The following is a 26027-nucleotide window of genomic DNA, read 5'->3' on the forward strand; positions in this document are numbered from 1 at the left end:
TAAAAAGTAATTCCCCTTTTCAGTCTGAGACCTTCTGTCATACATGGCCACAAGCATTCCTGCCTGTTTAAAAATTCAGTCCCGAATTGAGCAAGTCATGATGTTGCAGTTTTTCTTGTTGTAAAAAGGCAACAAGCTATTTACTACCTGACAACTTTCCCTATTTCTTTACTGTCTATATCTTACTGCAAACACAGTTTACTTCACATTGTTCTCAAAAGCTAAACCACTTCATAACTATTTTTTAAAATAACTGTGATCCTAAAATATTGTACATCTACATTGTTGAAAATAAACTCGTTCTTGAAAATATTGTGTTTGCAACATTTGTTTAACTTAATTTTGTAGTTACATGTTTGTTCACCCATACATATATGTTTAACTTTCTAACCATTTTCATAAATTCTTAAAATGCAGTAGTGGTGAACCATATTCAAAGTTGCATTTAATAGTTCAATTAATCAGGAAATTCTAACTTTTATTCATGTGCTCTGAAATGACAAGATGTAAAGTGTTAATGGATTTGGTATTTTTTTAATAGATAATCAAATTAAAAAATCCCTAAGAACTCAGAAATATAGGTTTTGGCAACTTGTCTTATAATCTTCCCTGTCCCTTCTGCCAAGTTTTCTGGGATGTTCTTATCCCCAGTCTATGAAAATAGAGCAAGTACAGCACTCACATACCAAGTAATATCTTGGTTATATAACATGGTGTGACATTTTAAATAAAAGTGAAAGTATGCACAGGAAGACTAATGTGCAGCGGAAACACCTTGAAGCAAAAGCAGAATCTATTCACAAGTGAATGGAGGGACGTGTGATGATCAGGCCTTTCTGAAAATAACTTGTTGATTCAGACCATAGAGAAAAGGCTGAGGTCACTTAAGACTGTGCATGAGAAAAGTTAAGTTGATTAAAGCAATTTGATGAAGATGGAGCATACTGTTACCTTTTGGAAGTGAAAAACCACTCACATAGTGGGGTATGACTGATGGAGTTATGGAAAATACACGTTGTGTTCTCCATTCTCAGATTTCTCCTTTGAGCACTTTGTTTCCATCCTACCCTTGTTTTTGATGGATGAGCTATGAACAGTGTGCTCCTGCAAATTAAGCTGCCAAGTTGTGAACGGTAGTTACTTAAAAATGCTTGAAAAACTACAACCCTAACAGGCACTTGTCTCATTTTTCCCCATTTTATACAACATAAGAATTCTAGTACTTTGTTCCTGTTTCTGTCCTCAAAGATCTATTCCTGACCCCTCAAATACAGAGTATGAATAATTTCCAGGGCCAGGGAATAACATACAAAACACATTTCCATCAAAAAAGCAAACTACAACTGTGTGGTGGTTTGTCTCCCTCACAGCTCTAATGAAAACATGAAGACCTCTGATTCCAAAGAGTTACTCTTGGACCTGGTTCAGTAGCCTTTTCCCTAATACCTTGACCTTGCATTGGACAAATATGGATCTCCTCTCTGTTCTGAAGTTCAGAAAAGCAGAGTGTTTTCTTCCTTCTCTTTCCTATATTTTCCACAGCAGATTACTCTGGCTTTTGCAAGAGCAAATATGGGTAAGACATTGATAATTCTTTGCCTCCATTTTCAATACTCTTTCCCAGTGAATAGGTCCAGTGTGCATTACCACTGTCACAGTTACATTTCTAATATTTTCAGTTCTAATTTGACCACTTAACAAAGACCTTTTCTGAGAGAAAATGGTGATATCAGCACCTCTTTAGTAGATATCCTTTGCCAGAATAAAGAAGTTATTACATAAGCAACAGAAGTTGTTAAGTAGCACTTGTTGAACAAGGAGTTCTACTCACCAGGGAGCAAATAAATGGACTTTTCAACTTTTAAATGTAAGTAAAGGAAGTTAGTTCTCAGCTGTGTATCTAATATGCTGTGTAATTGTTTATGATGTTAAATTGCTCGAAAGTTACTGTCTTCCAAGTAAAATTCTATTATTTCAAACAATAAAGTTGAAAAACTAAGTAAAAAGTTGCAAAAAATCTAATAAAATATATTTACATAAAAATAAAGTTGCAAAACTAGAACTTCTGCAGGTCATCCTAGAAAATTCTGTATTGGCTCCTGACTAAGAGATATTTAGTTTCAGAAAACAACTCCAGAACAAATACAGCCTTGTTCTTTTTAGGGTAGAGAACAGAAATTCAGTAGGAATGATCACAGCTATTTCATTGAATCATGTTTTAAATTAAAAAGAAAGATCTGAATGATAGTACAGATTATTTTTCTATCTCAAAATACTTCATTTCAAGAGTTACTAGCATTATAGGGCACCATTTACAAAAGCATCAAGAAAAGTAATAAACAAGGAATCATCCAGTCCTGGTTTTGAGTAATCTTCAAATATTGACCTAATAGAAAAGGGTGAAATTAAATCTGCATAAAAGGTTTGATGTTTTGAAATGGACAAGATCAAGTGTCATGTTATCTATGTACATGAAGGATGTAAACCTGTGGAGTCGATTCACGTTTGCCGCTCATTATAATTCTTGAAATGACAAAGTTGTATTTCAGATAGCAAAAGGAAGCAAAAGAAAAGGCTGTCCACCATGCTGGAGGCATTTTCATGCCTGCATTACTCTTTTCTACAAACTTCAATGAATCTGGGCAACAGTTAACTAAATTATACCATTCTTATCCAAACCATCAAAAAGGCAGCTTAATGTGTTCCCCCTTTAACAAGGGCATTTATTACTTTGATACTACATGGTTAATATAACAATTTCTTTATTTCAATATCTCTGCAAAACCATGCTACATATAAAAAGTCATTTGGAATATCTGAAGATAACAATATCTGATATTTCAATCTGAATTCTTTAACGAACATGCTTCAGGTAACAGGTACTGTATTTTGATACTAGTATTATTTTAGAAATGTAGACTAAAACTAAGTCATGTTTTGCAGAAAAGCCTAAGTAATTATTGAATGTGGTGGGGCCAGATTAACACAGAAACTGCCCTTACCTTCTTCAGTCTTCCAGAGAAATAAAGCACCCGACAGTTCATGAGACAAAGCAGCTGGATAAATGTAGATTTAGCTGTCAGGTAGAAACCTGGATATGACTGAGCTCAAAATAACGAGTTGAAAGAAACTCGTCAAAGTTTTCCATTGCGAGTGATTCCTTTTAAGAAGAGAAAAAGCAGCAATTTCTGGTGTTTATATAGATCCATACTGTTCATCTTCTCCCCACTATTTTTAAAAAGTATGTGAACAAAGTCATCCTCTTCTTTACGAGCAGATAAAGACATTTTTAGTTTTCACAGGCTTTAGCTAAATTTGAGATTGGCATTAACCCTAAGAAAGTGGATGGATGTTTCTGTACTGCTAACAACTGTTTAAGTGATTTAAGACTTCTACGATGTTTAGGTAAATGGAAGCGTCAAAATGAATCACATTGTTAGCTTTATATGTTAATTCTAAGAGCTTTGTCTGGTTCACATAAAATGAAGACTGGAAAGAATATCACTGCATTTTCAAATGTATTAGGAAGGAAAATACTGAAGAGACAGTAGTAACAGCAGAACATTTAAATAGAAACTTAATATATAACACTATGTATATATAATAATCATTTTCTCATCAATAAATTTAAGGTAAAATTATAGTATCAGATCCTGCAAGAAGAGAGTCTGGAACAATCTTCCAACTAAAGCTCTGGGTACAAAAGTTATGAAAAATATATGGTGTCATAATTTGTAATGGGAAGGTACTGGCTGAAGTGGAGGAATAATTTCTTTCCTCTCTTGCCAACTATATATTCTACAGCAGAAATTTCAGTCTTAGCAGGATAAGTCAAGAAAAAGATCTAATATTTTGAATTATTAAAAAATAAAAAGATTAACAGTAGACTTCAATAAAGACAACTTTCAAGTAAAAAACAAAAAACCCAACAACTTCAAAAATGCATTGTAAATGCTGACTATAAATTGACTACACTTTAAATTAAAGGAATATAAAAAAAATTCCAAGTGAAATCAGATACCTAGCTTCACTAGAAGGAGAATTTCTTTCCTCAAGGAAACAGGGAGTCAACAGAAAAAAAAATACACCTTACAGGAAGTGCCATGTGGAAATAAGCTATATTTATTTCATTGAGGAAGTGCATATCTATCCTCAGATTAAGTCCCCAAACTTATGAGACTCAAAATGGAAAAATGTTTTATAATGTTAGAACTAAGCTAGATAGCATAAATTCCTCCAGCTTAGAACATCAAGGAAATAAAATTAAATCAGTCTGAAAGGTTTCTATTTTATTTGCAATATAAAAAAAATTATATTGAAATATCTTACATTTAAAAAATGTTAAGTAATAATAAAAATAAATTTTAAGGTCCTATACCCAGATATCACCTATTCTGGCTAACCGCAAGAATATTTTTTAAATTATCACAGCATCCTAATTGGTGTAGGACAGCATGCAGACTTGACAATTGCTTTCTAAGTTCACAGTCTAAATAGGATCACATTAAAAAATTCATGTCTCATGGCAAGAACAATTTACACATATGTGAACCACTTAGTATGATATTTTATATCTAATGTGGTACTGCTATCATTCCGAAACCTCAACTAAAAAAACTTCCAAAACATACCTCATAGGACAGTTAATGCCCTCTCCAGAGCCAGAAAAATGACTAACATGAATATACATTCAAAATTCTTGACTGCTGTTTTAACAGAATACTTTTCTAAATTTAGACAAAAAGAAAAGCCAATGGATTATAGGTCAAATTTTCTGGAAATCCATATTTAATTCCTTTTCCTTTTAGTATGTAATGATCAACTTTTCTATAATTAAACTCTCTTTTCATTTGAAGATATATTTTTCTAGAATCTAATTATGGTTTTGGCAAGAACATTGCCCAGAGCATTCTGGAATTCTGCAGATTCTTAACACCAGAACTCCTGACAGAATCTCTATATAGCAGAGCAGATAAAATTCTAGTAGAAAAGGCAAGAAAGAAAAAGCAGTAAAAATGAAAAATCTCTCATCTCTTTCATAACCAATGTTCTTTTAGCTTACTTTGTCCCATCTGGCCAAAAGTGAAAGGCTATAACAGAGCTTAATAGTACAATTTCAGATGGGTACACTTTTCATTGGAAGCAATCTGAAATTTCATCAGTCAATTGTTTCAATTTTTTTTATACAATAAGAAGGATCCTTTGAGATAAAAAATTTAAAAATTAAAAATCATTAAAAAGTTTTAGTATTTCTTTACTCATGTATATAAATTGTATGAGAACAAAACTTTAGTTATAACCTCCTTTTCCCCAAACTCAACTCCAACACATGGCAATCTAACAAATGTTACAGAAAATTAAACACTTGAGGCATGAAACAGAAAAGTTTATGTTAAACTACAAAGAAATGCAAAGAATTTGTTAAAAAACATATGAAAAGAATTTGAAATCATCTCTTGATATCACTTCCAATGTACAGAAGAAAACAGTATTATGAATCACCAGCATGGAGAATGAGTGAACTACTTCTGATTTCTCCCAACTAATCTTATAATATCAATCCACAAAAAGAGAAAATTACTTAGTATTCATGAGAAAAGAACATCATAAACACTGTGCATCATATTATAACTTCATAAAAGAACTTTACAAAACCAATATAAGTTCTTCAATAATAATACAAAGTATTCTTAAGACATATCTTCTTCATTTCTGCAAAGTGTTTTGCAAGAACTATGCAACATCATTCTAGACAAAGCCTAAGTCTTAAACAGAATCAGAGAATAAAGGTCTTTCAGAGGTCTCCAAATTAATCCTTATGCTCCAAAGCAGCTCTATCTTTACCTACAGCATTATTGATAGATGCTTTCTGGTCTCTTCTTATGCACTGCCAAAGTCAGAAGATCTACAACTTCCTTAGGCAATAGAAACCAGTGCTTTTACTTTGCTGTCAAAAAAGGCCGTCTCATGTGGTGTTGTATTTTCTCCCTAATATCCAGGAAAGATAAAAATTCTTCACTTTTATCTAAATATACAGTTTGAAAAGCAAGTCAGCATTCCACAACTGGGATCATTATGCCTCAGTTAACTGATATAAATTGTGCACTGTTAATTTTACAGCTGATTCTAGGAGTTCTAGCTGCAAATTATCCTAGATGGCAACTCCAAAGTTCTTTGTGAGATTTTCTTAAATTTAGCACCAAAATATTAAAGGAAAAGATCATAAATTATTTCCTGGTTATAATATTCAGTGTGTATATATACACATCTAATACATATGCATTTAATAATCAATTAGATGATATTACAGAATTAATACCTCCTTAAAAAAGATTAAACTTCTAAAGAATATATAGCTAATAGAACAGTTAACCTCTTGAAAGTGAAAAAAAAAAAAATCAGAACTTACTTGCTCTGAGTGTCCAAATTACATATTCTGTGTCTCAGGAATATATAAAAACTACTTTTTAAAACTACAATGAAAGTAAATTAATTGAACACAGTTACCATAGAGAAAGTTATATAGGGTGCAAGGAAGAGATTCATGTGATGTAATTATTCCTAGAAACATCACAGCCATTTTGGGCACCAGCACAGGATTTAATTCAGAGCTTTTGAAGGTCACAGGAGCTCCTAAGAAAGAATATAATATGATCCTTTATGAGGGCAAGGAACAGGTAAAAAGATGAAGTCCCATTCAGACCTACATTTCTTTGATGCAAAGCAGGACTAAAGCAAAGCAGAGATCCTGCTAAAGACACTCAAAAAATGAGGTTTAGATGTCAGAAGGAGTACATTTGCTGTTTATTGTTACTATATCCAAAGAACGAAGATTTGGATTACAGAATTTTCAAAGAGACATGATGGCACACAAGCCATGCATAACTAAATTTGATCAATTCCTCTACCTTGTGGAAAGAAGCCAAAAAGGCTTTGAGTATCATCTCACATCTATAGGAGAACGATACATTCAAATGATGCAAGAATTAAAGTTCTCAAATGCTTTTGAATAAGGTTTAAATACCACAAAATACTTTTTAATGAATGGCCTTTCTTGCTGGAGTTGGATGAGCATTTATTGAAACACTAATTGTCACTACTACTTTCAGATCTTCATCAGTTCTCATAAATGTCCATATATTCTTCAGTTAAAAAGTGCAGCTTAATAACACTGGAAAGTGCAAGCCAATTTATCATCCTTCCTTAACCTTTTGAAAAATAAATTAGTTTTTATGAGAAACAATCACTGTAAATAAAGTAAAAAGCATTTCAATTCTATCATAATATGGTGTCATTTTGCATTAAATCTTGATGCAATTGCTTAACTTTAAAATTATTTAACACAATCTTTTTTTTCTTTTCCTGACCTAACTGCTTAGTATCTATAGAAGGGCAGTCACACACTTACTTTGCAAATATCTATATGTTTAAGATATGACTACCCACCAGGTGTTTATACATTCCTCTCAACTGAACCACATTTTACAGTACAACCTCTACTTTCAATACATTTATAATAGTATAAAATTCTTTCTGCTAGAGGGATTTATCATCCCTCCAAACACCTACACTTATGGAAAGTATTTTAACCATTATAACTGAATCTACACTAGAGGGTGCTACTATTTTAATTGTAAAAGGTTTTTACAGTTAACATTGCGCTTTCAGAGCAGTACATTTTATAATGTTTCAGAAATGATTTGTTGCTATCTGGGACAGCAGATTACTACCCAATGAGAATTTGACTTATGATCACAGACATACTTTAGTGCCAAAGCTCAAGTTTTGTTATATGTAGCCCTAGCCAGCTGTACATAGAACAGAAAACTGCTACCAACCTCATGTGGTATACTGGAATCTGTATTTGATTCCTGAATTAAAATATTTTCTCTTCAAAGCAACAAAGTTCATATTAAACACTGGAGAGCCTTTTTTCCCTACTCACCTCACTACAGACCACCAGACACACTGGTACACATCAAGTCTCATTCCAAATCTAGAACTAAGTTGTTTATTTTTTGCTATGATAAGTGCACATCAGCACTTGTAATATACATTTTGAATAAATTAGTTAAGAGGATGAACAATTTTTAGCATCAGAAAAACAGTTTATAAATTGAATACTGATAGACTTGAAACTGCCAAAAATTGTGCCAACTCTTCCAAAACAAGAGTACGTACTTTTCTGTGTTACTTTTTTGCAGATGGGAATAACTGACTTCCACTAAATAAAAAAGTGAAGTTTGAATCTTCAGTAGTCTCTGAGGAAAAAAAAACAAGTATCTATCTACACCTTTAGAAACAGATAAGTGTTACAGAGTGTCAAAAATGGTTCCACTCACAAGGAAAAAAATGCCTAAATGTATATTATTTGAAGCTACTAAAAAGCTCTTTTCTCAGAAAACTTTTTTGCACATTGCAGTTCCCCTTGCTATGTGAGGGTCACTTATTCCAATAAAAGTGTTAAGTAAATTCTCATCAATTGCCTTCATTTCTGAGAGTTTTGTCATGTTTAGTACTAATCACTGAAGTACAAAAAAGAAAAAAGAACAAACAAAGCAATGTAGAGGAACAAAAGACTAAAAAGGAAAACCCAGATACAAAATACATACAACTTGAAAGTTTCAAACAGAATTTTGCCTCAGGCTGAAGAACACTCTTTGCAGGAGCTGGCTTCCATACCAATAATTCACCATCTTCCTTGATCCATATGAAGCATCATCAATGTCCTGCCTCATATCTGATCTCCCTACCCACACTTGGAATTTTCTGTGAACATGGGCATTACAGGAAGGTCTTAAGTGTATCCTGTCTGGGCTCATTTGTCCTGGTCCACATTTTTGGATTATAAAAAGTTTTAATGTTGTCCATTTCCATTGCTCATCTATACCAATTCGTTTGAAACATTTCTAAGCTTGCTTGATTTCTGGTCTCTTCTCTTTCCTTCCACCTCTTCCCCAACTCCCTGCCTCCCTCTGTCTTCTTCTAGGGGAAAACAGACAATGAAAGTGCTTCGTTAAGTTGTCAGAAGGATATAAGCACTATTTGAATTTTTCAGGTGCATCACCACTTTGTAAAACTGTGTTTATTCACACAAGGAAGAAGCCATAAGGTAAACATACAAGTAACAGATAGCAAATATGAATATCAGAATAGTTAGTAAATCGTTTACACTGGAAACCACTCATTTCAAATATGCGTTAAAGATTTTAAACCAATACATTTGTATAAAAATAATGTGCTCTGTTCACTGATAATTCTGTAAATCTAGTATAAGCTTTCTCCAAACGTATACTGTTAATTTTTTGCACAGCTGTAGGAATACCTGTAATGGTGAAAACATCTTTAATTTTTTCTGAGATTACTAAAAGTAAATAAAATTTTCACATCTTAATGTAAGATCTTCAAGATAACTTTGATAATCGAAACAACTAGCCACACACTTAACTGATATTAGGGTTCAAAACATAAACCAGCCTATTTTTGGACAACAGGATGCAAAGGAAGACCAACTTTACAGCTCCCCTAAGATCCTATTTCATGCCCACTTTAGCTATTCAACAACATGGGTTGAATGAACATGGGAATGGACAGGTTATGAAAAATGATGTTTGAGGCAACTAAAGCAATTATTTTGAAACAAATATTTAAGATTATCTCCAAAATAAGGTAACTTCAAATAAATGCTTTTCTTTAACATTGTATTCTCTCACAAAGTTCCCAGTAAGATTCTTGGTTTTTTCCATGTACAGATTTTTCTTAATCAGGGTTTCAATTTATCACTGAATACAGATGTTATTTAACTATTTATAAGTATGTTTTACCATTTATAGTAATTCAAATGAAATTCCTAAGAAAGGTTTTAGAAATAATAGGTCACTTAGCAATTCTCTCCACCACTTAACCAGAAGCCCCATAATACTGTAAAATGTTATCAATATTAATTTACTATGCATGATATTGCTAACACATGTAACCTGTACCAACCAAGGCATTCTCTTTCCTGCAAGAGCAATGTTAGATATCATAAGAGCTGCATAATACAGATTTGCAAGGAGAAATGCACAACAACTGCATGACTAAGGGGAGAACAGCCTTATAAAAGTACCATTTCATTACTGAAATATTTTTCTCAGAATCTACTTTTATGCAGTAGAAAAAGTTTCTTTCAAGACTTGTTCTGTTTATGAGCAAAAACGTTTGTGACTGCTCCTTATTTTCTTCTAGTCTGTTTTACTTAAATTTGCCCTTAACTCCTCCCCCAAACACTTAAAACTTCTATATACACAAACTTTTACCAAGTTTGATTAATTCTGACAGCCTTCTGTGGACAAGTAATCTTGCTTATTTTATTTGATCTGTTTGCACAGTTTCATGTATACTGATGTCATCTGGGAAAAGGAGGGGAATTTTTCAAATGTCTGATATAGAATCAACTTGTATGGATAAGTCAATTATTTTACAGCTGTAAATACAGCTTTTGGTACAGTTTGTGTCTCACCATTGAAGTATATAATGTAATTTTTATACAAGAAGATATACTCTGTAACAATGGAAAGAACACAATGTAAAGACTGGATAATACTTCTGGGAAGGGGATGCTGAGCTAAGCAGACCCTGGTCTGAGCCAGAATAATCATTCTTGTAGTCTTAGTTAATGTCCCTTTGGAAAAAGGTCAGTTCCATACGTACATGAGAAAATACAGTAATGATAATGTAAGAAAGCATGCTTGGACAGAAAAAATGGATTGAAAAATGTGCAGTACAAAGGGAAAATAGAAGTATGAAGCCCGAGTTTTATCCTCTTTTCACTAGTCATTACAGACATTTCCAAGATAATTTCAAATAATTTTGTACATAGTATTTATTAAATAAGCCACAAATTTTGACAAAGGCTGCAATAATTCAAATACTATTATCAGATTACAGCTGCATTAGGATGCTACATCCTTCACCACATTGCAACTCGAGAATCCCCTGAAAAAGGGCACACTCAAGGAAAAGCATTTGTAGGTGTATTGTCACAAGATCTCACTTTCTGGCCCCATTGCCACTGTTCTTAGCAGTGAAATATTCTTAGCATTCAGAAGATACTTCTAAAAGTATTCCACCCTGGTAAAAATACACTGACATATATAAAGCATCTTCAGATTTGGTGAGGCTCTGATTTTCCATTTCCAAAACAAAGAAAATGCAGCCATTACTAAGACACAAGGATCAAAGCTGTACAACCACACGCTGTGCTGAAGAGGATGCAGCAGTACTTAAAGGGGTATTTTACCTGCCGTGGGACAGATCCAAGGACCCAAGAAGCACAAGGCTGGGAGTAGGCTGAGCTACAAAACCAGAACTTGAATTTATTACCAAACCAAAGAGGTCAGAAAAATGTGGGAAAAGCCATTCTATTGTTTCATTCAAACCACGCAGAAAGAAAAACAAATCTAACTTGGAAACGCTTTCTTACCTAAAATTTGTCTAATTTACATACTAATGCACATGTGGCACTGAACCAAGATTTTGTTTAGCTTGGAAATTGCTAAAATTGTTTAGAAGTGTAAGCGATTACAGCTAGTGAAAGACACAGTCAGCTAATAATCATCCCACGTGAATATATATGGGTTGGCACTATAAAGAACTAAGTGAATGCCTTCTGGATAGCCAGGAATGGGTAATACCTGTAAATAATTAGCAAAGGTAGGGGCTGGAGTAAACAGTAGATACTCTTTGTTTCCAAAACATATTCTGAAGCATTACATTTAGCAACTTCATTAAAGCACTTTGGTTTGTATCAGTATTACAGCATTATTAAACAGTCACACTGAAGTTTGTCTAATATATTCCCCTTCCTAAAAATTTTCAAAAACATTTAGCTTCTCATTTATTTTTATTTTTTCCTGGACATGAAAATTATCTGATATACCTTTTTTGAAGTTCTAAAGTCAGAGTCAATAATCAAATAGAGCACAGAATAATGCAAATGATATGTAGTAAACAGAAATAAGAAATTAAGTTTTCTGAGATCCCAGGGGGAGAAGTTTATTGCCAGAATTAAAAGAAATAAAAGAAAAACTCAAGTATGGTATTTTGAATACAGGTATACAGATACCGCCATTGTAGGTTTTTTCTTGAAAAAATTGATGCTAAACACATCCCCACTATCCCTACTTACCCTGTCAACAGTAGACAGAGGAATTTCTTCCACAAAAGGTTCACAACTTTACACAAGCAGGACATTTCTTCTCTAGGGTCTGGGATTACATGTCAGTAAGTATTTGACTAGTCATGTAATGCTAATACTACCATTAAGGAAAGAAAGAAATATATACTCATTTCAAAGTTATCTGATATTTAGGTACCTTTTAACAGGATGTATTAGTTTAACCTATTACCTTTTCTAGAGACCTTGTATTTAACTTCACTCACTACTTAGCTAACACAGTATTGAAGCCTCTGAAAACAGTATTTCCTCCAATCACACTGTATTCTGTTCTACACTGTCACTCAGAAGGGAAGCTGAGACAACTAATATAAGTCTTTTGATAAGAGAGCTGAGAACCTTCTGGAGGAGTTTACTGCAACCGTGTTGACACGGACTTATCTTCTGAAGGGAAGCTGTTTGTTAGCACATTCTGCAACAGCATGTTCTTTGCCCACATTTGTAGGTCCCATTAAAAAAGTAAACAATCCATATCAAAGTAGGGACTATGGTATAGCATTAATGCATACAAAATCCAGTGAAAATTATATTCACATCTCTAACTTAAGTACTTCTTGTACACACAGAAATGTGTGTTTCACATTACTGTCCAACTCCACAAAGCTAGCTTTACTTTCTATTTATTGGTATTGTCATAATATGAAAAACAAATACCATTTGTTAGGAAAGCAGCCGTTACACAAAATTAACAGACATATTCTGCTTCAGGGCATGAATACAAGAAAATTGTCAGACATTAATAATGTAGACAGAGCATTTTCCTGGGAAAATGAGGATCCAATGGAACAACAGATAAATCATACCCAACTGCTCACTGTTTGTTGTTTCACAATCTGCTGTGTTTTATCGAATATGACTAGTACAAGTCTGTTACAGCCATAAAAAAACATTAGCAGAAATTAATATGTAAATTACTGTACTGCTTGTGTGGGACGCCATTTCATTACTTTCAATTCACTGACATGACTCTAATCTAAATTTATGAGTTTTTCAACTGCCACTCCATGGAGAATTCTGCATTTATTGAATTTTGCTTTAGAAGTATTTTATGCATTAAATAATATCTGCATGGAAGTAATGTATTATATGTATTAAATTCCAAGCCATTCATATACATATCGGGCATCTTTGACTGAGAAGACATATAACATGCAATGTAAAAGAAATGTAGATATTTCCTTTTAAAACATTTATGCAGCAATGAAAATAAATAATTGGAAGAGGGAACAAAAGCAGTATTTGAAGTTCTCAGTAAATATTGCTCATAATTATTTTGTTGAAACAAATGCACATCAACTTCTTGTTAATATAAGAGTTTTATAATGCATAGAACTTCTTGTGTCACCCATCACAGTTTAAGAAAAGCACAGTCTAAAAAGCACCTAAATTTGAACAAGAAGCTTTAGCAAGACACAGGCCAGCTTGAAGGTTAAAGCTTCAATATCAAGTTTTGGAAAAAGCCAACAAGAAAAGAAGTTATAAAATTCTCTATCATTCAACACTTTAACATCTGGACACAAAGATAGTAAAAGTTTTGCATAGTCTTGGCTTTAATATCCTCTAGTCTCCTAGATGTAAAATGTAATACCCAAATAACATGATACTATCAAAATGTTTCTGAATCAAATACTGCAAATAAAGTGTTCACTGTCTGAAAAAATACAAATACTACAAAAGATATATAAAACTTCCTAAAACCACAACAAAACATTTACTCAATTATGAAGAACTAATTTTAGAAGCGTTAAAATTTCAGGGTTAAAAATATTTCTCTAATCAAAAAGTTTTATTTTTACTTCTTGACATCATAGTAAAGTGTTTTTTCCCATTGTGATTCTAAATGTTTTGACATGACCTATTTGGTGGTAGGACAGGCTATTGGGTCACTTATTTTGTAAATATGCAATTTTGTTAAGCAACAGGATTGTTTCATTACTATGCCTCATGGAACTATTTATCTAGCAGTGTCTATGCTGCAGTTTTACCCCTAGATACCAGTCTTTTTCACACTGAGACTTGTATCCACACAACAAAATGGGGTTTTCTATATCATCTGACCTCTGAATGTAGAAAATCACTTTTAAACAGGGTTTTTGGGGGTGGGGAAAGGGAGGATTTAGTAGCAGATTTGTTTAACCATGACACAATGAGTAATATATTCCCAGCCAGCAGCGAATGTTTCACACTTGTCAAATCCTCCTGTCAGCATCCCCTACAGCTCTGCTGACTACCAGGAACACCTGTCTGCTCCAAGGTCACACTGATTCAATGTCACCTTGCAGTGAACATGCTCACACACAATTAGGATTTCAGTATCATCTTGCAGGGATTTCTAGTATCTCTATCATTTTATTTTATAACTGATTACTAGTAATTATACTTTGTGAATTGGTATGATCTTATAAATCAGACCCTTGAATTAGTTTGTCTGGATGGCAAAGAAGCATGCATAGATGTGACACAAAAAAGCATGTACAGACACAAGTGTCTGTTAGATTCAGTGACTACAGTTCATTTTTTTATATCAATTATATGGAGATAGCATTTTCATATGTTTCATTCCACTGATTTCCTACTAAAGGAATCTTTTCTGTTTGTGGTTTTTTTTTTCCAGTTGAGGTAGAGATGTGTTTTATAGTTAAAACATGGTATGATTTTTACCTCCTAAGACTTCTCCACATATTTGCTATTTAGGAAGTACCTATTTCATGGTAAATACTACAGAGTCTTAAAAAAAGAGCTGTATTTCCTAATATTGAATACATATATAAATTAAACAACCATTACATGTCCACAGACCTGCATTCAGGTGTACATTATGAGAGGGTAAGAACTACAACAGAAGTCCCTGTTTTGACTTGACCTTGGCATTAAAATTAGTCTAATACATAACTTTGTTCCATTCCCCTGGGTAACTGCAACTTTTATTAGAATCCTATTCTCTGGTTCTGAGATTGAAACCTTCTCTTCATGCCTGTAACTATCATTTTCTATCCTAAATTTTGCAAAACATAGCAAGCAATTGTCAAGAGACACACATTCCTCAGCAGCACTCAACCTACTCATCAGCCACCTCTTCCTACACTCAAGTCTTCCAGAGAAATATTTCCTTTCTGCTATCTCATGTTAAACTGTTCTTTCCTCCTATCCACACATGGAATAACAGATTTCATAGGACAGAAAATCAGAGGAATGATTCAACTTTTCAAATGACTAGAGGAATATCAATGCCATTGTCCCTCATGAAAGAATTCCATTTGTCACCACAGAGATCAGTGCAAAAGTTTTAAAGACCCACTCGTCATGGATCTTCTAGAACTACCTTCTCAATTTCTGTAAGCATTGTCTGGTTTTGCATATGCAAAGGCAAATATTTTTCTACTGAAAAAATAATGAGGCTTTCTACTGCAAAAGAAATAAACACATGTATCCTAGTATCAATCAAAACACAGCTAAAAAGATACCTCAAACAAAAATCCGCTAAACCTTCCCCATGCATTGTCTGAAGTTCTGACTGTTTTCATAGCACTGGCTAGCAGTTCATTAACTCTAGGCTGTTTAACTACTGATAGTCAATATCAATCACAGCTATTAAGAAAGCAGATATTGAAAGTCATTACAGAAGACCAATCAGGGTGGGTATTGGCTGCTGTGACTCTAAGATGCTTTCCAGGTAGACCTCTGGAAAATGACATCTAAAGTCTTGCTAACAGAGCTGGCTGTCTTAGGTCTCCAGCACTAACCTAATGGGAATACTAGGTACAGGCTCCAGAGTGGAGTTATTTCAGTAAAAAATGATCTAGTGGAGGGATGTTTAATGTCAGATCTTTCTCAAGTACTCTTATAATCTTCATTCTATAGTCACCACCCAGTTTTGCTCTTGGCAATCTGTATATCCTTCTCATTTAAAGTATCACAGCTTAAGGTTTTTCACTACAGTTGTCTGAAATGTACTTCAAAAGTTATTCCTGTTCCCAGAAAGTAAAGGGATGAGGAAATAAAATCAATCGCAGGAATTACTTATTTTGCCCATGTCTCAGATTCTTTCTCAGTTGGAATCTTACAACATGAAGAGCTGAACAGCTACTCTTTCATATACACAAGTCCATCTTTATATCTGATTCGTCTCCTCCTAAGCATGTCTTTTGTCTTCTGGTTTAAAAGCCACAGCCAAGGACTTCACAGATTTTCTTCAGAGGGAGAAAAGTTGTGGTGATGACTGGTTTTGCTCATGACTTCACTCACTCTTATTCTGAAGACAATGGAAATATATATTATCATCATTATAAACTGCAGCAACAACCCCACCTGCTACCTGGTCTTAACAGAGACTTCGCATCCTGCTTCACATTGACAGTGACATCAAACCCCATCCTTAGCAGCTCCTAGAAAAACTGTACAATCTACTGTCACTCACAGACCCATTGTATTTAAAAAACACAAGGAAGCAAATCCTACCAGATTTGTATTACATGCAAGAGAATTCTCCCACTGGAGAATCAGCAGAATTCACAGAAACCATCATCAAGCCTCCAGTTGTTCAACAGTTTAGTTTTCTGGGAAACACAACAGATTTCTTACATGCACACAAAGAAAGTAAAAACACCATCATCTTGGCCAATCCCACAACAGCAAATCACAGTCTATCTTCAGTAAGAAAAAGACCAATACTCAGGTTTCCTGTCTAAACATAAATTGATTCCATTCTCACCCACAACTACTTCACCTGTCAATACTGACTGATCCACAGCATGCCAAGTTACAAATGAGACACTAAATGTAGTACCATTTTATTATTCCACCAAAATACACAGATAACATTCTTGCCTGCTGGACTCAAATTTCTATGAGAAGATTCAATAACCACTACTTCTCCATCAAACGGAATCTGAAATACACCTACAGCAGTATCAATTTCTTAGCCCCTGTACTCAACATAAAAAAGAAAACCTACAAACTAATCTACATAAAAATGTGCGAAGTATCACATCCATCATTATGAAACCAGGTGTTTCTTGGAACACCCCAAGAAAGTTATAAAATACAGTAAGCCCTCAGATACCACTGTATATCGTACTCTCATGATGCCCATATCATCAATCTCAGAGCCTTAACTAAATAAACATAGCACTCTAGAGGAATCTGTGAAATCTTTCACTGAGTCTTCTAAACCTCTCAGTTCTGACTCTGAGGAAGACTCAGAAAACCCAGATGATCGAGAGCTAGAACAAACTCCAAAAGATGCTAAAACACACAACAGGGAACATTAGGATCCTGATGCTTTATAATTCTCACATATCCCTAACAAAATGCCTCCTATTCATCTCTAGCTCCCTGCCTGAAATGACTTAATGACTACTGTTCCTTCTTTAGATAATACCCTTTTTCCTCCCTCTACCCCTGCTACACAGATAGCCCCTATTACCTCTTTCAGATGAGGCCGCTCAATAAACCAGTCAGATTTGTAACAACTTAGAGTTGCACTTCAAGACCTCTCCTGCTATTTCAGACTTAGAGAGGCTCATGTGCTCAAAAGGAGGTCTATTTTCAAGTTATTTACCACCTCCTTACAAAACTTGTAAATCTGATTCTTAAAAAAATCATAGTTACAATGCTATGAGTCCATTAAAGTATTTGTTGTTAGCATATAGACTTTTAAGAGCTTATGTCTAGGGAGATAAATAAAACCATGCAGGGCTTCAAGAAGCCCGATTACAATGTTCTTTTGTCTACAGCAGAAAAAGTATTTCTACACTGCACATAAAATTAAGATAATTACCTAGTACTTTAAATTAAGGACGAGCATACAGGCCTCTTACTGCGGTTAACAAGAGCAATTACTTTTGTGGTAAGTTAAATATTAGATTTGGAATGTTTTCAAACTAAGCATAATAATGTTTTAGCAGCATTTTACACTATAAAAAATTCAAACACTGTCCTTTCATGCATCTGCAAATTTAATTTTTCATGTGCTAAAACTTTACAGGTACCGCAGTACAGAAATTATGCTAACCAGCATTTAACAGGTATACTAAGTTATATTGCCATCTACGCAACTATTAGGTATAATTTATGTATGCATGTAAGTTGCATGATATAGAGCTATAAAAGCAATCCATATAGTGATTCAGTTAGAGGGAGAACAGCTTTTTTGAAATGTGATCCATTACTGGTTTCTATGCTCACTTTCATTAAGCCAAACATACTTGAAGTATGATAAAAACAAGATTAGCATGTTAATGTTCGTAGTTTTGTGTAAAATTGTTTGCTTTCATACTAAAATAAATACAAAGTGAATTTAACAATGTTTCTTATATTCTAATAATTTTAATTTGATTGTTTACAAGAACAGAATCAATTAAAAACCAAGTTTACTAAATTTTCCCATTTTCATGTAAGAGATCTCAACCACATGAGAAATTCCAAAGTATACAGGCAATACTAGTTGAGTGGAATACAACCATGAGACATCTGGCCTACACACCCACTATATCCTTTGAAATACTGCTTTTTTCCACAAAAAATAAAACAAGCATCAATTCAGTCACATAACAACAACTCTGTATGAAGTGTTTGTGCACTATGAAGTGCTATAAAGATTTATTTTAAATATAGAAAGCTTACATGAAGTAAAAAAATGTAGCTTTATCCATATAATACTAAAATTAAAAATTTGAAGTGGAGAAATTTAGACATTTTCTAGTTTTAGAAGATATTTGTTTATCCTCAGATAAACTGTTTACTGATTAATCCAGATTTATTTTTTAAAAAAAAAAGAAGAAGCTTTACTTATTTCAGAAACATTAGTCACCAGTTAGTATGATTTTCCCATTTTACTTTCCATATTTTGGACATAACAATCATCTTCAGGCCAATATTTGGCCTATTGTTCAAAACCTTAATTTGGAGAGCTATAGCAAAATAAATCTTCAGGAGAAGATTCAGATTGATTTTTATGCTCTTTTAATTTAAAACCAAAAAGCATTCTTAAGTTACTGCTTTCAAAGTCCTTGTTATGCCTTCCAGAATTCTTCACAGGTCATTAAGTCCATAATGGGATTATTGCCTTTGGATATAAAAAACAAAGTATTAAAAAATGTTACTTTATTTACTGAGGTAAAACCCATACTAATTTTCTTCAATTAAGATTTCACAAGATTCTGGTATGTCATTTTAATATTTCTTAAGTAGCTAGATTATCCTGCTAAACCTAACAGGCCAGAGACAGCCATCACACTTCAGTACTTCAATAATAAACCATGAAATGAAACATACTGATTCAGTGGAATACAACTCATTATGATCTGTTAAATTCAGCAGGGGAAAATCCACACAGAAAAAGAAAGATAATGTTGATACACAGATTTTCAAAGGAAAGGTACAAAGAGATGATCTTTAAAATGAAGCTACCCTATTAAATGAGGCTTTCCAAAACAAAAGTAAATATGTTAATTTATTAAAATACTTAAACTATTGAGGGGAGGGGAAGAGATTGAAATTATTTTGTACAACTTTGAAAAATCTAATTGTTCTCACACATGCTTAAGTTCTACTCAATGTCACAGTATAGTCTACACAAAACAGGAGCCCATTTGGTAGATGGGCTGGCCAGTCTCAAACATTACTAATCATGTAACTGCAAGTATCTTACACACTGTGCATCTACATCAAACTGGCCAGGGTTGGTAACATGTAGTCCAAGATAGTAAGCCACAATTTATCTTATTCTCAGAAAGTTAGAGGTGTTTCATTACAACAATTTAGTATATGAATTTTTTGGAAGAGAGATGAGTTTCAGGTTGTTTGGGTTTACTATCATAAATTCACAGAACAGATGCAAGGTAATCTCTAATGATAACACCTGGGTAAAGGCTGGAGCTAAGCACTTCAAAACTGCCACAGCAGAAGTACATATTATAAACTGTAGCTTCTCAAAGCATCACATCATCATGTACTGCAGTAGAGAATCACAGCTGCAAAAGGCAGTTAAGGCTCTATCATTCTCCAACAACTCCCTACTTGCTCTCTTCAAATAACACATACTGTCTACCCAGCATCACACCTCATACAGCCTTCAAACAGCCATTTTCTCCTCCATAACTAAGTAGTAGTTGCTTTGCATATGTCAGAATAATTTCTTGGTAGAGATTACAATACCAGGATCTATCCAAGGCTGTGGTAACAAGGATCCTGAAATTCTGAATGGTTTCACACAATATGAATACGTTTATCTAAAATTCAGTTTTTAACCAGTAGATGTATGCTGAATAATTAAATCCAGCAATATTTAGTTCTTAGTCACAACATATTTACTGAGTAAAAAACCAACTTGCTCTTCCAATAGAAATACTCTTCCAGCAGCATTATTTTAAAACTACCAGGAAAAAAGCTAATTTCCCTACAAAATTCTATCAATACTTCATATATTACTGAACACTAACCCCATGTAACCATACACATTTTAGCTAGATTAGAGATTTTTAAAAAACTATCAGAGATCATATAATCCTAATGTGGCTTTGTAGGTAGCTTATGAATTAAAGAACAATTCCACTGAATTTTATTAATTATGCATGGCATTACAGTACTACAAGATAAGCATTTTCAAACAAAGGTCTAAAATGCTTTCTTAAGTATGTGGATAAAAAAAGCAATTTTTCTCAGTAAACACAATATTTAAATACTGTTTTGCCAATTATCAGGCCTAGCATAAAGGACACAGCCAGCATAAAGATGAACCAACAACCAAATTGGATTTGATACAAAAGGACCGGTACATAGGTGAACACTGGGGGTACAAACAAGTCAGTCAGATTATACATAATCAACATCAATCCCACTGACCCCAACAATGACACCACGCAACCAACAATGGGTGGAATAAATGGTGAAATGCAGTCTCCCAGAGAAGGGACAGGAGACAACCGAGTCAACAAGCCAAACACATAAGGCCAAGGAAGCCACATACTGAACCTCTACACAGCCCACATTTACAAAAGCCAGACCTGACTGGAGGCCAGTCCCAGGGAGGCAGGAGGTCCTTCCCCAACAGGGAACTCTGCAAAGTGCATCCACCTCACAAACAGACACTGCCCCTGCCTGCAAGTGGTCCCAGCTTTTATCCCCAAGTGGGACACCTGACCTTTGTTTACTTAATGTGGGACACCCGGGGCTCATTTACCCAAAGGCTCTCCCTGCAAGGCCGGTCGCACCCTGGAGGGAAGCCTAAAGGCAAACTCACCCCCCCTTTGGGAAGGGCTGTGGGAATCACCCATATGTCAACCTTAATTTGGGGCTTGGGGTTGAAACCCCAGCATTTCAAATATAAAACTTAATGCAGTTTTCAACAGGAACAAAAGTAAGATATAATTTTTAAGTGTATTTTCTCCATCATCTGAAAATATACCAAGTGAATGGAGTAGACATTTTCAGCTACTGATCAATACACCAAAGACAAAAAACGGTGGAATTTCTCACTTCTCAGTCACTTCCTTTAGCTACTTGAACAAAAATATATCTAAAACAATCTACACCTAAAATAAAACCCCTTACGTTATTTTAAAATATTATAGTTGTATCTAAAATAGTATAAAATATTTATCTTTTTCCCCAATGTGTTACATTTATTATGAACAGATTCTTATTTCTAATAGAGAAACACAAAGCAATAAAAAAAAGGAAACTACAGGACAACTTTTTTTAAATATTAGGAATATTCAGACAATTTTTTTGCGTATTTAATATGATCATCTCTTTCAGGTAACTCCTGGTTAAAGCAAGAGAAAGAAAATTAAGGAATTATTATTTGAAAGGCTTTTCACACAGAACTTAGTTTTCTTGAATAAAGAGGACAAAAGGATCTATTTTCCTCTGATCAGAGTCAGCACTAACCCTTTCTAGCTAGTGGGGATCTCAACAGTGGGTATAACATGATATTTTACCTCTGCCTTTCTAATTCTAAATGTAATTTAAAGAGAACATCCAGCAAATTAAAAAGGAAATTCATATTCAGGAATATAGTTCAAAGAGCACTACCTACTGCATCAGCAGTTTGGACAAGAGAAAGTGAGCATTTCTGGACACAGTTAACATCATCCTCAATATACCTGGAAGCAATAAATCACATCTACAGCTTGTATGAACCAGTACAGATCCATTAATTTCAGTGATAACAGGCCAATTTGCATGACCTGAGAAACTGGCACAAATCTGTTAAGAGTTTTTCAAGCTTTAGTTCTTGACTTATGACTAGCTCTCAGAAGAGATATTTGAGCTGACTCAAACACAGCATTTGTAATGGTAGACATCCATTAAGAGTATACAGATCTAAAAAATTAGTTCAAGTGCTAGGGTTCTAAAATCTACGGGTTAAAGATAATACACTAAATACATACAAAATATAAAAACACCAAGATGGAAAAAAAAAAAATTTAAAAATTTGCATTTTTTTAAACTAACAGCAAATCATACATACGCACTTTCATATTTCATTTACTCATAGGAAGAGACATTTAAGTAAGAACATGGAAGAAAAGGCACCTCATTGATTTTAAGTCCAACATCAACAAATTTCTGAGGTTCACAAAGCCCTACAGGCACCTCACTTCACTCAGTGCCTAAGATTATGTTGCTAAAGTTTGCAGAAGAAAAGAAATCTTTATCCCAGAATACCCTATGGCATACTCCTGGGTGTCAAATCTTCTCTGTCACAGAAAGCATGAGCCACAGCCCCCCACAAAACAGAAGGCCATTAGTGAAAGAGGACAGCGGTGCTGCTTCACTCCCTCTATTGGTCTTACCTGGCAGGGTTTGGGCAGCTGGGGAGCTACAGGGGTGGCTTCTGTGAGAAGCTTCTAGAAACTTCCCCTGTGTCTGACAGAGCCAAGGCCAGCCGGCTCCAAGTCCAAGCCCATCAGCAATGGTGGTAGCACCTCTGCAATAACGTATTTAAGAAGCAAAAAAAAAAAAAACAACTATGCAACAGCAACTGCTGCTGAGCAGAGGAGTGATAATACATGAGAGAATCAACCGTGCAGACACGCAGGTCAGTGAAGAAGGAGGGGGAGTTGTTGCTCCAGGCTCTGGAGCAGAGATTCCCATGCAGCCCGCGGTGCAGCCCGTGGTGAGGCAGCTGTGCCCTGCAGCCCGGGGAGGCCCATGGTGGGGCAGATCTCCACCTGCAGCCCATGGAGGACCCCACGCCAGGGCAGGTGGATGCCCCAAGGAGGCTGTGACCCCGTGGGAAGCCCACGCTGGAGCAGGCTCCTGGCAGGACCTGTGGCCCCGTGGAGAGAGGAGCCCACGCTGGAGCAGGTTTGCTGGCAGGACTTGTGACCCCGTGGGGGACCCACGCTGGGGCAGTCTGTGCCTGAAGGACTGCACCCCCTGGGAGGGAACCATGCTGGAGCAGTTTGTGAAGAACCGCAGCCCATGGGAAGGACTCACATTGGAGCAGTTCCCAGAGAACTGTCCCCTGTGGGAGGGACCCCACACTGGAGCAGGAGAGGAGTGTGAGGAGTCCTCCCCCTGAGGAGGAAGGAGTGGCAGAGACAAGGTGTGATGAACTGAGCACAGCCCCCATTCCCCATCCCCCTGCACTGCTGAGGGGGAGAAGGTAGAAAAAAATCATGAGTGAAGTTAAGCCCGTGAAGAAGGGAGCTGGGGTGGGGTGGTGTTTTAAGATTTGGTCTTATTTCTCATTACCCTACTCTGATTTAATTGGCAATAAACTAATTTCCCCAAGTCAAGACTGTTTTGCCTGTGGTGGTAACTGAACAATCTCTCCTTGTCCTTATCTCAACCCATGAGCCTTTTGTTATTTTTCTTCTCCCCTGTCCAGCTGAGGAGAGGGAGTGATAGAGCAGCTTTGGCGGGCACCTGGCATCCAGCCAGGGTCAACCCACCACATTCCCTCTTTATCCACCCCTCTTCCGTTTTTAAAAGGTGCACTTTTCTTTAAAAAAATAAAAAGTTTAAGGCCAAATTTTAGGATCTTGATAAGACACAGATACTACCTTGCTATTTAGACTAGAGGCCCAAATTCCCAGGATTAAAAGGTTTGTATCATTGCTGACCAATTTAAATCCATTCCTACCTACTGTGCCAGAGTTTCAGATCTCAATCCATGCCCTTCTTCACATACATTGTATATAAAAATTGGATATTTAATTTCACTTGGCAGAGGGTATCTAAAGATTATAATTTAAATGCACATTATAGTATTTCAGTCATTGCCTGAATCTAAGTTAAGTCTCGAAAAGATCTGAATATAGACTTGAACATTCTGGAATATATTCTTTTTTTTCATTGACATGCTCTCCTGACCTTTTTAAAAAACTGTATCTGAAATTTTCTATCGAAATGGAATTTAATCACAATGCACATTTATATGTCTTACACTGCTGACCAGATTATTAACCTAAAATATTAATCAGAAAGCAATACCTCATAGTTTTTATGACATGCCAGAGTCCCAGATTGAGTCTCCTGTCTCAAGCAGGAATTGGAAAACTGTTCAAGCATTTACATGTCTAAAAAGTAATTCAAAACTCAATGACTCAAGGACAAGACAAAGCCTTCCCAACACCCCAGCCCATCCCTGAAAACCCTAAGCAAACAAAAAGCCCAAAGAAAACTACAAGCAGTATTGTATGGATCTGTGACCTGTGTCTTGAATTGACACGGATAAATTAGAAGTACATTGTTTCTTTGATTAGCTAACAGTTGGATTTTGGACAGAATTCATGTATGTGTCTGTGGGTGGCTTCTATATAATACTGAAATGCCAGAAGAAGATTTATAGCTTGGGAAGTGATGTGTGTAACTGTTTATCATTAAACAGTGGAGAAACTACTGCAACAAATTCCACATAACTGTTTCTTATGCAACTTTAACATGCATTTCAACTTGCTTTACTTGTACTTTTATCCAAGATGAACTCTCCATATGAAATAAAAAATAGCATGCAAAAACTTCACCACTGATTCTGCCTGACAGATTCAGAGCTGTCCCAAGTGGTGGTGTATGCTATACCTCAACCTAGAGGGCAGAAAGAATTTTAGAAATTACTCAGATTTATATATTTTACAAGCAGATGGAAATCAGAGATCATTGTCAAAGGGAGTCAGCAGTTACAAACTCCCTTAATTTCCTGTGGCAATAAGCCATATTACACTTTTAGTGCCTATTTTAATCAACAGAAACCTAAATCTTTCAAATTATTTGATGTGCATAATTTGTTTTCTGTCCTGCTTATAAGGCAGCACAAATCCAGTCAAAATTATAACCCAGCTATCACTTTAAATAGAATCAGAGGAAGGATTCGGTGCATTGGTCAGAAATAGAACTCCAAAACATATTGATTCACATCCAGTCTCTAGAAAACATTTAGCTATGACTTATTCCATTTTCTGTGATTTCCATTTCATTATACACATAAGATAATGATGACAGTGCATTTATAATAGGACTAATGTACTGGTTCTGTGTGAAATCTTTCATCCTTACACCTTTCATGGTATGCAGTAAGCCCTTAAAAAAAATCAGCCTTCATTATCACTCCTTACTGGCAAGCAAAGCAGCAGCAGAAGATAAAAGGTAGCATGCCAGGAGCAATAGTAAACAAGTATCACCTTCTCAGATGTTCACTTGAGTCCAAGTTCCCATTTTTTTCCTTCTTGTGTGAAGAAGATGTGCAAGAAATTCTTAGTAATGAGCAAATACTGGCTGCAAAATTAGCCTGACTGAATACCTGAAATTTTCTTTTATGAACCTACTTGCTGTTTTGTTAAGAGGCATACTTGAAGAACAG

At 35.1% G+C, this 26027-nt stretch overlaps 1 protein-coding gene across 2 annotated transcripts in view; it reads right to left on the minus strand.

The window, feature by feature from the left end:
• The window catches only part of IMMP2L (inner mitochondrial membrane peptidase subunit 2), a 497636-nt gene that overhangs the window by 379135 nt on the left and 92474 nt on the right, over positions 1–26027 (minus strand). Inside the window, exon 5 of one of the 2 annotated variants that reach the window (XM_074901547.1) lies at positions 16319–16349. The exons of the other annotated variant lie outside the window; for it this stretch is intronic. Coding sequence (XP_074757648.1) covers positions 16319–16349 — 31 coding nt within the window. The remainder of the gene's footprint in view (positions 1–16318; positions 16350–26027) is intronic. 2 annotated transcript variants of the gene reach the window in all.

The sequence above is a fragment of the Athene noctua genome, chromosome 3 (genome assembly GCF_965140245.1).
Source record: "Athene noctua chromosome 3, bAthNoc1.hap1.1, whole genome shotgun sequence".
Classification (NCBI taxonomy): Eukaryota; Metazoa; Chordata; class Aves; order Strigiformes; family Strigidae; genus Athene; species Athene noctua.